The 16,914-nt window shown below is 33.9% G+C and overlaps 1 protein-coding gene across 3 annotated transcripts in view; it reads left to right on the forward strand.

The window, feature by feature from the left end:
- The window catches only part of HMGCLL1 (3-hydroxy-3-methylglutaryl-CoA lyase like 1), a 144,091-nt gene that overhangs the window by 69,368 nt on the left and 57,809 nt on the right, over positions 1–16,914 (forward strand). Inside the window, exons 4-5 of one of the 3 annotated variants that reach the window (XM_065885296.1) lie at positions 5,660–5,755; positions 8,033–8,181. The exons of 1 other annotated variant lie outside the window; for it this stretch is intronic. In XM_065885296.1, coding sequence (XP_065741368.1) covers positions 5,660–5,755; positions 8,033–8,181 — 245 coding nt within the window. The remainder of the gene's footprint in view (positions 1–5,659; positions 5,756–8,032; positions 8,182–16,914) is intronic. One more of the 3 variants, XM_065885298.1, reaches the window with a different exon arrangement.

Here is a 16,914-nt window from a genome sequence, read left to right on the forward strand (position 1 = left end):
CTGCGCGTCTGGAGCCTGTGCTCCGCAACGGGAGAGGCAACAACAGTGAGAGGCCCGCGTACCGCAAAAAAAAAAAAAAAAAAAAAAAAAAGTTGGAGTATCTTACCTGGATTTTAGATTACATGGATTTTAGATTCTACTCTAAACACATTTGCCATTTAAAAACAGTGCTAACTTCAACTCTGAGTAATTCTACTCCATCACACAATACAGGTGCCTCACCAGCGCCACCATGATGTGTTGAATAATTTCTGTGGTGATGCAAAACAACTCAACTCCTCTCAGGAAGTTTGCATTCTCCTTATTGACTCACTCTTACTGAGTTAAAATCATAAAGGAAAAAGTTTTATGTGTCATACACGTGTGTGAGACTTTCACATAAAAAAAAATTATAGTAAATGCACCCCTGGAACTTAGTGACCTGAACAATGTGATATCTTTGTAATTATACTTGTTCTGGGAAAAGGAAAAAAAAATGTTCATCAGTGATTAGATTCTAAATGAACGTCTCACACAACATATATTCAGTTGGAACTGAACAAAATTTACTCAATGAATATTTTGTTTTCTCTATCAACTGTTATTCAGAAGAGAGGTAAAGGGTATAGATACTTTTACTTTTCATTTCATTGGACTCGAAAATGAAAGAAGGGTATGAATTTAAAAATTAATCTCTATAGAATATCTCCATAATTATCAGAAGAATTTAAATAAACAATTATGTTTTAAGTTTGGGCTTATTAAACCCTTTCCTTTTATAGTATACTAGAGTATAATTTATCATAGAAATTATATTTGCATATATAATATATGAATAGTTGTGCTTTATGACTATTTTTTAATAATTTCATACTTTATGCATAGTCTTACTCCATTAAACTATGAATATTTTGCTCCTTTAAAAAACATGCCCATGAGTTATTTACATTTGGCCTAGATAAGGGTTAGCTTAAATATTTGTCATTATTCTACTTTAGGTTGCAAAGAAAAATACCTCCTTACCTGCTTCATAGAACTTCAGATCACATGGCATTTGTATTATTTTGTATTTTTGGTATGTACACACACACACATACACACACATTTCCCACCACTAGCCTGTGTATTATATGTATATGGACTGCCTCTGCATCATTTTTTAATGCCATAATGTTAGATATATTGTAAGTGTATAAAATGTTGAAATGAGTCAATATTCAAACATTGAAGGGCATTTAAAAAGTCCATTTTTAAGGTCTCACGATATTTTAAAATTAGCTTTTGTATCCACCAATGACAAATTTTATAGTCTATTTGTAAAATATATACTCATATGCATTATTTTGAAATTCCAATAATCTCAGGGAATTCGGATGAGCACTTAACAACGCTTAAACTATATTTTAGCCATTGCTGTTGTCTGGAGAACACATTGAAAGCATAAATATTTAGGAGAGATTATTATATTCAGATAATGACAAAGTATTAGTAAAATGTCTACATATGTGTAATGTGGAGTGTCCAAATATAATCACCCCATGATAGAGTTAGTAGCAAGTAAAATAAAAGCTCTAAATAAAAGCTCTAAAAATTACATTCTAATTTTTGTGATGCTTTGCATATCTTTAAGATGCTTGCAAATTATTGCACAATTATTGTGACTATTTGAATCCATATCAAAATTTGGATACCTAGAACAATTGATTCACCATGGTATAGCCTGTTTGATTGGCTAGGTAGGTATGGCCATTCCCACACCATGGCCAGATGATGGCAAATCCTGTTACTAACCAAATAATGGGAATTTTTATGATCTTAAATGAAAAGTTACAGCAAAATCTTAAAAATATGTTAATTCAAACCAGATGTAGAAAGATTTTGTTAAGATGTCAAAATAGTACTGTAAAGGAATAGTTCTATTATTGTTTGACTAATAGTTAGACTTTAGACATTAAAATAACATCAAGATTGAAGTATAATATAAACTCTCTGAGTAAAAAAATAAAGTAAAGCAAGGATTTTATACTTTTAATTGAAACCTGCTCTACTTTATTCAGTGTAATAAAATTATATCCTATCATGATTTCCTAAAGCTCTTTACATAATTGTCTTTATTGACCCAATTTAGCCAGAATACTATTATGCCTTAAATGACCTCATTATAGTGTGGCTGTTTTTAAAAAGGAAAATGTTCTGATTTGTTGGATTCTAATTAATGTATTTATCATAATTTCATTAATTTCAATGATTATCAAAGTTTAGCTTTCATGACCTGGGAATTTGGTTACTGTCATCTCTGCTTATTTTCTAGTTCTGCTGATTGAAATATCTATTAAGTCACAGTTTAATTACATAAATTTCTACATAACGATTCAAGATTTTTGTTAAACTACATATAGAGTGAAATACTCACTTACAGGTTAATATGGCCTATATTTCTTGAAGATTAAAATTTGTCTTGTCTCCTTCATGCTGTGATGCACTGCCACACCTTATTCTCTAACTGCATATTGGTTTGAGAAGCACTCTTTATTGATTTCTGTTATCATGTTAATGTAAATGTGTCTCATAAATAAGCATACTGTGTTTAGTTAGACATAAGTATTAGTAATATCAATGAACATTATTCTCTAGTAAGAGTGTTTTAGATTTCATTACAATGTCCTAAAACTAGCAGTAACTTTACTTGTCTTTCTGATTGAAATTAGAAATAAGTGCTCTAAATTTTTTATGATAATTTGTGAGTGCATGTTTGCATATATATGTGTGTGAGAGAGACACACAGAGAGACAGAGACAGAGAGACAGAGCTCACACTCTAGCCTCAGACACAAACTGGATATATAATCAAGAACTATGTTGAAATCTGCACAAATGTTAACTATTTTTAAAAGAAGTTATAAAAGAGTGAGGATTACATTTTTGATTAAAGTCACCTTCCTTATACTACCAGCCACTGTGTCCTATTAATTTTTCTCTGGTACTTCCATTCCCAGTGCCATTTCAGTGCAATGGAACCTGTCATAAGCTGCATCCTCACCATTGCCTGAGAATTGCCTCTCTTTTCTCTTGACTACCCTCTGCACCTCTCCCAAGTTAATCGTTCTAAAATACTGCATCTATCCCAGTCTTCCCTTGCTAATTCAGCACCCCCTCTTCATGGCTGTCTATTGTCTTCACAATAAATCCTGAATTTTTAGAATAATGTGAACCTAACTCAAGACACATCAAAGTGTGTGGCCCCCTGTCTTAATTTATAATCTATTTCTTGATTGTTTACCAATAATCTTTTCTAGCTGGATAGTGTATTCCTACTGCTACACCCACCTCTTCCTCTTTTCCAGCCCTATTGATTTTTCAGTGTTTCAGCCTTTATGGCTTTGTAATGAATTATCTGAGAATTTAGTGGTGTCAATAAACATTTGCCATGCTCATCAAATCTTAGGGTCAGAATTTGAACAGGGTACAGGAGCAAAGTTGTCTCTGGTACACAGAGTCTGGGGCCTCAGGCTGAATCACCTGGAGCTCCTTCAATCACAAGTTTAAGGGTTAGGGTTAGGGTTATGGTTAGGGTTAAGTTTAGGATTAGGATTAGTGTTGACTGTTGGCCGGGTGCTCACCTCCTCTTCACGTGGGACTCTCCATGTGGGCCTCTTCCTGTGGCTGCTCTGCAGGAGCTAGTTTTTCTCAGAGCAGATCAGCTGACTTTCCCATGGTGGCTCCCGGCAAGGAGAAAGCCATATAGAAGCTCTATCCTTTTTCATAAGCTAGCCTCATCATTCACATGGCATTATTTTTGCTGTGCTCTATTGGTTGGAGCAGTCACAAGCCTGCCTAGGTTCAAGTGGATGATAAATAGCATCCACTTCTTTATGGAGATCGGTGAGGTTTTGGAAGAACATGTGGGATTGGAAATACTGCTGTGGCCATTTTAAAAAAATGTCATTATGTCATATTAGGGACTGTAGTTCTTATCCCATATACTCTTTTAAACGTTCCTAGATTAGTATAGGCCCTGCCAACCTTTCCCCATTCTGAGCTCTTATAAACTGTGCTCTTGTTCACAACCAGTATAATTTTTTGAATTGTTAACTTTCCTAGTGCATCTCTTTGATCTCCCCAACTATATTGCAAATTGCTCAGTGCAAGGACGTTACTTTCCAGTGTTTATATTTCCCACAGGGCCTAGCATAGGGCTTTGGACACAGCTGATGTTCAATAAACCTCTGGGTTAAAGTGAAATAGGCTTAGAATAAAATAAGCTTTGGCTTTTATGCATCGTAGATGTCTGTGGTGGATGGTCTTTGTGAAAGATGCAGCTATGGGGCGGGCAATGGTGGCTGTGATCTCTAAGAAATAAGTGAACAAGAATCACATTTTAGATAGAATTAAATGTGTTTGGATTGAATGAAACATGAAGGCTTAAATGTCAACAAGGCATGATGGCAGTCAGTGGGAAGTGCTTTTTTGCATCTTAAGTATTTAATTTTAAAATGTATTTAAAAATTCATTTAATTATTCCAAATAATAATCATTGAAAGTATTAAATTGAATTCTACAGGCATTTAACTCAGAGTCAATAAGACTAATGGACCAGTAAGAGTAAATATTGTAACATTTCACATTTAAAAAAAAATGTGTAGCTATGCTAATAAAAGCATTTATACTCTAATTTACTTTTATTTCCTTTTAAATTAAAAACAATACATGCTTATTTTAACAAGTCAAAGTATATAGAGAAAAAACAAGTCTTCCCTCAACCATTCCCATACTGAAGATACAAAGTTTGGTTTGGTGCATGTTTTTACAGCTTTCTCCATGTTCATTTTGTATACTTTTCATTGTTTATATATTATTCCTTATATTTATTGTTCATGCCATAATTTATTATTCTTCAATATGCAAAGCTCATGGTTATGTCAATGGTAATTTCTCTATGTGATGATTATGGGATTTGATCATCAGTTATTGCTCTAGGAGGCTAAATTATAGACTTCGTAGCAAACTGGTAAATTTGATATTTTAATTCAAAGTTGGCTTTTTTTAATAGATTCATAGAAAATATACAAAATAAAGTCTTTGTAGGATAAGTTTCCTGCTGTGTGCTCCATTGTATTTATTTGTTCACGTTACAAGAACAAATAGTAACTCAAGGATAGAACTACGTAAAGCATTATGACTGTTACTAACTAAAACCAATAATATACTAAGGTCTCAACCTTGTTAAATTCTTCTAATAGATATGTGTAATTTACACTTTACTAAATATTGTAAAATTTCATATGTTAAAAATTATTTGGACGTAAAATTTTCATGCAGAAGGTAAATGCACAGCCTATGGCCTTTCAAACTCTTCCCACTATCAGGGGTATTGGAGTCTTGACCATAAAATGAAAGGAAGAGAATAAAGATCAGTCACGTGAAAACACTGGAGTTCAGAATTCCTGGCTGTCTGTTATCAGTCACTTAAACAGATCCTGTTATGTGAGGACGTTACACCCAGATCTGGTTATTATGTATTTATGACATTGAGAACTACTTATCTGGCATGATTTTGCTATTTCAAACATGAATTGATAGAATATAATTGCCTGTATTATTATAACCTCCTGAAAAACTAAAAACATGATTGATAGAATATTCCAAGCCCCATATCTCTATATAACTATTGTGTATTTAAGATGGCAGATCACACTGAAGTGATGAAGGGCATTCGTCAATATCCAGGAATTCGATATCCTGTCCTTACTCCTAATCTTCAGGGTTTCCACCGTGCTGTAAGTGTGCTACTAATCTTTCTAAAACTGATATGCGTCTTGTTGTAAAGATCTTTTCAAAGTTAAATTGGTGTGATATGACTCCCTTGTTATCCTGCATAAATACTATCACTAATACCCGTAATACAGGTACATGGAGATCAGTGACCTTGTGGCATTTTTGGGACTAAAATGCTCCACATAATGGCTCTTCCAGTCTAACCATTCAAGAATTAAAACATAGAAATACAATTACCCATTTTGATGAAATTCTTTTGAAAGTATATTTTGTGCTCCCCACTTAAACAAGGAATACAAAATATAACAAAGATTTCCCAATACAATATTATAATTATTAATGTTATTGTAGTGGATAATTATTTTTGTCACTTTTTCTGAGGTTGCTGTTGCTCCCACCCTCTACATGGTGCTAATCACTGTCTTTGGAATTGCCTCTACCAACTTTCCTTATTTGTCTTCCAGTTTGTTTCTTCCAATCCTATGTGCCTTGGGAATTTATATGCCGAGAAGCTTTCGTAATTACACATACTAGAAGAATCAGTGTAGTTTTAAGTAAAGGTTTGAGGTGTTATGCTTACATGGCTTTATTGTAAAAGTTGAGCAGCAGCTATTTTTGGTATTAATGGATATTTTTCATTTTTGTATTTGTGACTGGGTTGCATGAAGTTGAAATTGTGGGTGCTAGTTGGTGTATCACCTATTAGTGTATCTTGTGAAACCACTTTTATTTGAATTAATACAAATTTTATCACATTGTAAAGAAAGACAGAGACATTTTAAGAAATTATAAATATGGCTGTCATCCGGTCCTAAAGAAGTAGGGTATGTAACCACCTTGAGAAAGATATGAGAGTACACCCTCAGGGTAGCATAGAAAGTAATAGGAGAAACTTTGGCTTGGGAGTCAGGCAAGCCTGTGTTTGAAACATGGCCCCAGAACTTTTACTAGCCTTGAGACCTCCTCTTAGTGTTTTAGCCTCTTTGAGCCACAGTTTTCTCATCTATAAAATCGCCATAATAATACTTCATTTACAAAATTGTTTGTGGATTAGAAATAGGGCATACAAAATACAACACCAGCATATAGTAGGTGTTCAATAAATAGTACTTTAATTTAGTTAAATTAAAAAAAAATTTTTAAGTATAGTTGATTTACAATGTTGTGTTTATTTCTGCTGTACAGCCAAGTGATTCAGTTTATATATATATATATATATATATATATATATATATATATATATATATACGTCTTTTTTTAATATTCTTTTTTCTTTTTTAATATTCTTTTCTTTTTTAATATTCTTTTCTTTTTTAATATTCTCTTTTCTTTTTTAATATTCTTTTCCATTATGGTTTATCATAAGATACTGAATATAGCTCCCTGTGCTATACAGTAGGAACTTGTTTATCCACAGAATTTTAATTTTAAAGGTTAAAAATTTATTTTGGATGGAAGAGTGGAAACCAGTATTTTTAAAAAAATGTTGGAGGAGAGATGACAGAATTTTTTTTCTTAATGTATTAATAGGGTATCATAGAGAAAGGGGAATCTAGGCACAGTGCTAGAGATATATTAATAGAAAGTCTTAAAAATCCAGCTGGAAAACTAGGAAGCTTGACGTTGAAAACAAGCACTGGGAAGCCTGGAGGGAGGAGAGAAGATGGCCAAAGGGGCAAAAGGGAGAATTGATTAGGTCGACATTTTGGATTTGAAGACTTGCAAGAGGATTAAGGTCTTAAGACACGCAAGAGTTTGGTTGTCACAGTCAAGGTATGAAACAGTGGAAGTGAGGTTAAGAGATAGGGAGAAAATTTGGAGCAAAATCTAAATGATGACTTGGAAAAATATTTTTCTGTTGGATGGTAAGAAGAGAAGAAAAACAGAAAGCATTTACTAGCCTCGATTTTAATAATTAAGTAAAAATAAAGTTTTCCATAGATATCAAGAGATTTCATTGCGGTGCTAGTATTTTCCATAAGTACGGTTAAAATATTACTGAGGATAACTTTTAGGAAAGGCAAAATTAAATTGGAACATCATCATTGTATATTCTGTGATTTATGAGTGTTGTAGTTTGTGGAATTATTGTGCTATCATAAAATATTTTTACATTTCAAAAGTGTGTATGCAGCAAGTTGAGAAAAATCTAATTTAAAATTTTAAGCAGAATGTTAAAGAATTCAAGTATTCTTTTATAGAGTAGTTAACATTGCTTCTGCTGCTCTTGTTTATGTTTTTGGAATTACTAGCTTTGGCCTTTGATTTGTATTTTTCAGGTTGCTGCTGGAGCCACTGAGATCTCTGTTTTTGGTGCTGCCTCTGAACCCTTTAGCAAGAAGAATATTAACTGTGCTATTGAAGAAAGTATGGAGAAGTTTGAGGAGGTCGTTAAGTCTGCAAGACACATGAATATTCCAACACGAGGGTACTTATGAAATCCCACAAATTCTATTTAGTTCATTAACATCAATTGTTAAAGCTCTTTATGAACTATCTAGACATTGTTTTATGACATATAATAATATACATAGGGTATCTTATTTATACCCTGATCTTATGTGATCAGGGCCATGATTATATACTTATTACTATAACTACCTCATTAATATCAGCTGATAATTTATGAGGGCGTATCTAACCCTTATGTTGTCATGCATTTGAGGTCAGAGGGACCAACATCGCAACTGACATTGTTACTCATTTTATTAATTCAAAATTATCCAAATGCAGCCATTTTTGGATCTCAGCCTAGTGTAAGCGGATAGATAGTTATGAACTCATAGTAACATTTGGAAAGGAATCATCTAATGTGGTTTCCAAATTTAAAAATTTTTTTAAGAACCATGCTTTTTCTTCAAAGAATATATTGTACAGAAATTCAATAGATTATGTAAAATGTAACACTGAGAACTGCACTGGGACGCTGGGCCCATCATTCCACCCATTCAGCCTCCCCTTAACAGCTGACTTCCAGGTTTTCTCTGTGTGACCCCCAATGCAAAATTATTTGGGGAAGGAGAAGAGAGAGGAAACTGGTTTGGTTCTTGTCTGCTTCCAGGACAGCAGGGGAGCATCTAGTGCAAACAGGCTCTATACTCAGGCCCATGTCTGTGAAATGTATAATAAATTCGCTGTTACTTAAGAAAGAAGTTGTTTCTCAGACATTAGCTAATTTTCTATTTTTATAATTATGGAGATATGATAAACATGCTGTATCATCATAAATTAAAATGCATAGTGTTTGTAACAGAAGGCTGAGTGCTGTCACTGGGCTTAGATGCCGGTTGTATTTCCTATGGTTGAAGTAAGCAAAGTTCATAGTGGCAAGAAAGATTCAGTCATTAATGAGAAAGACAAGTGGATCCAATTTGGAGTGACTGGATTAGAAAAGGATTGGAATTCAACCAAGGTCATTTGGAGAGCAAGTAGAATTAGATTACACCATAGTTAGCTATCTTGTTGGTTTGCTTCCTTTTTTTAAACTTCTTTTTCCTTTCTCCTTAATAAATTTCCAACATGACTTTTTAAATATATAAAGATATTTTTGTAACTGACATGCATACATAACATTCAGAGGGCATGCAAGAAAGTTTAAAAACCAAGATAATGTATTTCCATAGACAGAAAATAAAGGATGTCTGTTCTTAAGGCAAAAGTTACATAACCACCATCAAAAAGGAGAGATGTCCTTTAAGTTTCTAAATTCAAACATACATAAGTTGCTTTGTCTCTCTTCCCTCTAAAGGAAAGGAAAAAATGAAGATGCTCTTCTTCTATTTCAATTTATGTTTAAATGTGGAGCAAAGTAATTCACATTGGAAGGTTGAAAAAACACAAAACTTTAAGAAGTCAGGTACATGTAAGCTTATGCTTCAAATGGGAAGTGTTTTTTTTTTTTAATGTTGAAAGATGGATGTGAAAAAATTATATAATAACAAATTTTATCATTTTAGTTTTTATAAAATAGAATAGGTAACTTAATAAGGCTAATAGAAACCCTAACTCCCCTTTAATACTGATTGCTGAACATTTAATATTATCCTATCAATAAAGAAACTTCTAACCATGCTACAACCTAAGAAGTTTTTCAGGCTTTGATAAGAAGAGTACAGAAGTGCAGATGGATGAGAACTCACCCACAGCCAAATGAAATCAGTGAAAGTACATCAGAGACTTATTGTAGTTATACTGTAGACAGATGTATGTTTTCCAATGCAGACTTCCTTCCTTTGGAGAACAAGTCCTTGATTTTCTGAAACACTAGTCATTTTTAGAGCTATGCCTTCGGATGGATGGATATGAGTTCACTATTTGTGCAGTTGAAAATTATCTTCTCTCCCAAACTTTTACAGAGTTTAAATTAGATTCTATTTTCACTGGCAATCTAGATGGTAGGTACTCATTATTAAAAGTCATAGGTCATTGGTACTCATTTAAGAGAAAGAGCCATGCTCAACTAGTTGAATCTGAAGTAGATGCTCCAGCCAGTGTTACTATGGCAACAGCTGCATCAACATGGACCATCACCCAGAAAATGTATATCGCCAGCTGCTGTCAGATTTAAAGGCCATGAGGCAGGACACATTTTATAAAGGCTCACTAAAGCCATTTAAGCTTCTATAAAAACAGTAAAGTTTCATATGTTCTAAATAGCAACTTTTATTAAAATTATGAAGGCTATTGTTTGTTTCCTCCCCTCCCAGAAACACACACATACATATGCCTATGTACACGTTTTTATACATGCTCTGAACTTTATGAAACATATGGGACACATTGGGGAAAGACATGGTGCCAGATCGTTGACATAAAATGCAGAGTCAGCTAACTACTGCTGCACATACAGTGTATGTTAGAGAGCAATGAAATGTCTACAATTTGGACTTCATTCTTTAATGTGTGTGTATTTCACATATGTTTTAAAAATGTAGGTTATTTTTCTCTTATTTGTTTAATTTTTAAAACATTAAAAAGACAGAGAAAAATAGAAGCCTGTTATAAATTTAATCACTTTCTTTCTTTTTATCAATGGCATTTATTGAAAGAATTATCCCTTGGTTTGTCAAAATCTGTTTAAAATTGAAATCCCTCTGATATGAAGTAGTGTTCTCATCTATCATGTAAGGCATTCAGGTTTTTTTTTTCTTTTTTTTTTGTTGTTTAATTTTTAAATTTAAGTTTATTTATTTTTTTATACAGCAGGTCCTTATTAGTCATCAATTTTATACACATCAGTGTATACATGTCAATCCCAATTCCCCAATTCAGGCATTCAGGTTTTATTCCTTTTTGTTTGAAGTGAGTATCAGCTTCTCTTTAATGATGTCACAAGAATCACATGCTCACTCTTGTGAAAATATTAATTTAGAAAGGAAACTATCTCTAAGGTGCCTTATTCATTTCATTATTAGATGCTTATAAACATGTTATAAATTCACAAAGTCAGCAGGTGTGCATATCAAAGCAATGTGCTTTTACATGATAACATCTTAGGCCTCTTCTATAAAATGGCCTAGAATGATCTGATCCATGATTAACTTCCTGAAAGTCTGAGCCTACTGAATTTTGAAAGAAGTCAACTGATAACATTTTTAGGAGCCAAACAAAGTTATTCACCCACTGTTAAAAAAAATACAAATTGCAAAAATATTTCACCATGAACTGTCAATGCTGAATTTATTCTCAAATTCCCAGAAAAAGTAGATATACAAAGTAATGAGAAGGAAGAATAAAAAGCAAATTAGCGATTAAACTAATATAGACAGCCACAGATAACATTTAGGTATGGAAAAACAAAGACAGTTTTAGGATGTGATAATGTTTTGCAATATGATTAATATTGCAATGTGATTAATATTAATAGATATTTTGGAGGAGACAAGGAATCAGGGTTTCATAGAACCATAACGAGTCTAAGGTACATATTTTATATAGCTCTTCACCTATTGTCACCTTCATCACCTACTTTCTTCTTATACAAAACCAATGAAAACCCAATCAGTTTTTAAATGCTTCTGAATAAAATAAAAATAAAATAAAATTCTGTATCATTTATATCAGTGACCAATTTCTTTGAGGAAAGACCCTCAATGTTAGGAAATTCTTCCTGTGCTTAGTTATTTTTGACTGGTTGCCTAACTCTGTATAATTTCTAGCCTTTAAAATGGCAACCATTTCTAACAGCTGTGAAGTCAGGGCTCAGTGTTCTTTCTCAAAATGGTCAGCTTTCACTGGATTTCCCTTGGAGAGAGAATTTGTAACTCAACACGTTTCTTCAAGAATTTGCAGCCTACTTGTTTGTTAGCCAAACCATCTAGGTCGTGTGAACATGTATTTTCTATCCTTCCCCTGCCTCATGCAAAATGTCATTATGGATCCTGATCCTGAAATAGCAGCCTTCTTGAGTAAGATAATGATCCTCCTTGTTTAGGGCTTAGTGTTTTAAATACACAGTGACTGGCAGGCAGTGTTTCTCATTGATGAAGCAAATGTGTTCCATCAGGTAATCTATCCCAGTGGAACTCACTTGCATATATGGCACCATCTTCCTATAAGTGGACAGTTTATTGGTCAAAGTTTCTTTCCAATTTCTACTGTTAAACTGAGGCCTTTGCATTGGTGTGGAAGAGCAATTCAAATCATCATCTACCAAAATATGGCACATGAAACTCTAATAGTGAGACATCTGTTAAAACTATTTTCTTTTGTACATATGTTTTGTTTGAGTTCAACTTATTTTAGCCTCACATATTATTCTGTCACGGCTGTCTGCCAGATAACACATACCCAGCTACAGTTAATATGTGTAAGTTGTGTTTGTGAAGTAACATCTAATAGCCTTCACGTACAGCTTTTGAGCAAAGAATGTGTTTTGTCATTTCTCGTGAAATTTGCATTTTAGAGCAAAAGGAGAATTTTAGCAGAATTGCTTTTTGAGACCAAGGGAAGGTCATTCTTTCTTATATCATCCACAGAGATAAGTGCATGATAGACTCTCAACTTTATTTATAAGTGGCTTGTTAATAATGGAATGCTATTTTATATTGTTTGTAGGTTGATATATTCTTCATGGGTTCATCAAACTTGTTCCTATATTTAAATGTCTTAATTACCTTTAATTGACATTACATGTCATCTCATCTCATCACCCTTGGCATTGTTTTTCTCTTCTGAGGATAGCAGTGGTTGACTACACTCCAAGTGTTTGTGATATTTATTGAAGGCTTTTACTCAGTCTTTTGGTTCCTTTATGTCAGGGTGGTTTGAGGAACATGGGCTAATTGTGGGAAGGTAGACCTGAGTAAGGCCTAACTGTAGGTTATTTTTCATGATTCAGTTCTGCTAGGTAAAGTTGTTAAAAGCTTGAATGCTTCTGTTTTATATTTTATCATGATTTTGCATAATATTGATAGATGGCCTCAGCAAGCACAAATAAAAATAAAACAACTCACATTTCTATCCAGAGTTTATTGTAATTTTAGTACAATTGGTTTTAATATGGTTGGTGATTCCTGCATTACCCTGTCATCCTACGTAATGTTTAAAACATGGTTCCAAGTCTGAACTCCCAAATATGTGCTGTCATCTCTGACTACAGAATTTAGAATGTTAAGAACCTGAATCTGGCTATACGTTGATTGTAAAGATTAGGAATTTCATAAGAAATTATTCAGAAGGTTAAAATGACATCTTTACTAACATATTTTTGCATTAATTCATTCAAGAAATATTGTTTTATATAGTGTGCTCTCTTGTGATGCTATGTGTAATAATGAAAATGAAAAAAAGCCTAACTTCCAAGAGTTCCCAGCAGACTGGGGAAGTCATATGTATAGAGATAATTATTATATGGTCAAAAGAGCCAAGTACTTTCAGAGACATGCAGATAAATCCTATGAAAGTTCAAATTAAGACTGTATTAAATTTCTCTGGAGTTATTTGTAGAAGCCTTCATGGAGGTGTCAATAAAGTGAAATCATTAAAAATGGGTAAAAATGTGGAAACATAATCAGAAATGATGGCCTCCTCAGGTAGGGTAGGAAATCTACAAAGAGCAAAGGCATAGTGAAGAGAAATCTCCAGAAATGTTTGGATAAGAGGGAGAAGTTTATATTTACTGTAATAAGAGCTTTTGAGGCCATGAAATGCAAGAGAGGTAGAAAGATGAGTCTTCACAAATTGCTGAATTTGAATATCAAATTTATTCAGTAGACAATGGCAAGCCATTAAGGATTTTCAGAGTGTAAAAATATGCTCTAGGAATATTATTTTGGCAACAGATATTGGAGTGCAAATGAGGGAGTGGTGTGAGACTAGAGGCAAGGAGGGCACTTAGGTGACGTCTGTGACCACCCTGGGGAGGGACTTGGGTACTGTTCTGTCCATGTGGCCTGGCGCTGGCAGAGCTCATATGCTCTAGAGCCTGGAGGGAAGAACCAGCCAATGCTGGTTAGTGAACGTGTTCTCAAAGCTGACCTTCAAGTGATTTAGTGGCTGAAAATGACTGTATCTTTTTTTTTTTTTAATGGCAAATGTGGGGAAAACAGGAATGAGCATCATTTTGGATCTATTGAGCTTTATATGCCATGTGAATGTGTCAAGCAATCGATTTGTAATGTTCATAAGAATATTGGGAATTTGTTCCTGGAAGAGAGACTATAGGGGACTGAGCTGATACAGAGACTCCCTTTTCTGTTCCCATTACAGACACATAAATATAACAACTTGTAAAACATATAGCCAAGCTCAGAAAAGAAAAGAAAGTCCTCAGATTTCATCAAAGAAAGTGTGGTAAGAATGCAGGCTGATGCCACTAACACACGGGGGTATCTATTCCAGATATAATCCCTGGTGGCTTGGAAATGGGATTTTAAAATCTATATGGGAAAAGATAGGTGTTCTTCTAAGACTGGATTTGGAACTGAGTGTTCTTGGAGCCTGGAAGCACTTCCTTGCCAGTGCAAAGTCACTGAAATATGTGCCAGTGTTATGGGTTGTGGATTTATGACATATGAGTACTGTGGAAACCCAAATTGAGAAATGAAGGTAGGCATTTGCCTGGGAACTGGTAAAGTCTGCAAGGCAAGAGAAAAAGGAAATTAAATATCCTTTATAGGAACATTAAAATAACCAGGACTGTCACTTCAGGACCTTCTACAGAAACTGAAATCACCATGAAAACGCACTAATGGTAAAAATTACAGGCCACATGAGGAAACAAGCTATCCTAAGAAAAATAAGCAGAAGAAAAAGAAAAAGCAGGAGAATTTTCACTGAAAAGAAGGACATAGAATAATTTGAAAAGGATATTGTAAATTAATGCTTAACCTATTTATAAAGGCAAAGGAAGAACATAATAAAAGAACAGGTCTTTATGGAAAAAAGAATGAAGATTTAAGGAAAAGAAATGGAAATGAAAAATACATGTGTTAACTAAAAACAATAATCGCATTGAACAGCAGATTACAGTTGAAGAGAGGATTAGTGGTCTGGAAGTAGAATTTGAGGAAACTTCAATCATGAAACACAGAAAGATAATAGAAATTTTGAAAGTGAAATTAAGAGAGAATGCCTAATAGAATTCCCAGAAGGAGAAAACAGGGAAAATAGATATTTTGATGAACTAGTACTTTGATGATTTTCTAGAAGAGAACAAAAGTATTAATGTTAATATTGAAGAAGTATAACAAGTCCTGACATACTCATTATAAAATGTAGAATATTAGGTATAAACAGATAATCCTAAAGCAGTAGAGAAAAAATTACTATAAAAATAAAGGAATTTTCATTAGACAGAAAAATTCTCATCAGCAAAAACTGAGATGAGAAATAGTGAAATAATATGTTCAAAATGGCAAAAAAAAAACCCTGTCAACCTAGAGTTCCATACCTAGCCAAACTATTATACATTGATAAAAGTGAAATAAAACCATTTGTTGGCAAAGTAGTCTGCAAAAGTCTATCCTTGCTGAAAAAATTACTAAAGGCTGTAGTTCAATAAAATGGACATTGAGCCAGAAGGAAGGAATGAAAAGAAAAAAGAAATGGAGAGGTTGCAGGTCAGAGCTTCAGCAGAGTAGAAACTATTTGGAATAGGTCTATAAGAAATCAACCACCAGCCAATTCAATATGGATAAATGTCGTGAATGCTGTGGGTCCAATCAAAGATAGATGCTGTGGGGTAGCAGTGAGGAAATCCCTGAGATTAGATACTCTCATGGCTGTGTAACATCACTTTTACATAAGGGTGTCAATCCAACAATCCAGGTGAGGAAGTATTGCTAATAGTTGAGTGGTTTTCAATTTTGGCAGCTTAACGGAACTTTGAAAATTATTTTAAAATAATTAGTGGTTAGATTCTATTCCCTGAGTTTCTGCTTTAATTGGTTTGGAGTGTGTCCTACCCACCAGTGTCTGTTTTGTTTTTTAAGCTCCCTAGGTGATTCTGTACAGTCAAGATTGAGAAGCATTGTAATAGATTGTCAGAGAAGTGCAGAGGTCTAGAAACTGACTTCTGCCACCAGTCAAAGCAGACATGGTAGCCTATTCTCATCATGAGGGAGGCCATTTCACACTCACAAAAATCCCTCACTTTTTACAAGTGGTTGGCAAGCTTTTTGTATAAAGAGCCAGATAGTAATATTTTAGGTTTTGTGGGTCAGATTGTCTTTGATGCAACTACTATTTTGTTGCTATAATGCAAAATATCCATGGAATATAGGTAAACAGATGGGCATGGCTTTGTTCCAATAAAATTTTTATTTGCAAAAGAGCCATGAGCAGGATTTGGCCTCTGGGACTTAGCTTGCCAACCTCTGTTTTCGAGTGTTAAAATACAGTTAATGAGCACAGTTAAGAACCATTGCATTCACTTTACAGAAAGTAGCCCCACATGTGAATAGGTTAAAGAAGGGTGGAGAAGAACATATGAAGATAACATGCAATGGAGAATGAAGACCAGGCCAACCATAGACCAGGGAAGGACTCAGAGGGAAAACTCTAGGGAGTGAAAATGCACATAGAGAGAGTTAGGGTCATGGCATAAAGGGGCAGCTATAGCCAGGTTGTTACTTTTCAGTTAAGAGAATGCTAGAGAGGTTTGTTTGTTTTATATTGTCTTACATTTGTTGGGTTTCTTTTGCTTGTTTTTGTTTTTGCA

This window comes from Phocoena phocoena, chromosome 10 (assembly GCF_963924675.1).
Source record: "Phocoena phocoena chromosome 10, mPhoPho1.1, whole genome shotgun sequence".
NCBI lineage: Eukaryota > Metazoa > Chordata > Mammalia > Artiodactyla > Phocoenidae > Phocoena > Phocoena phocoena.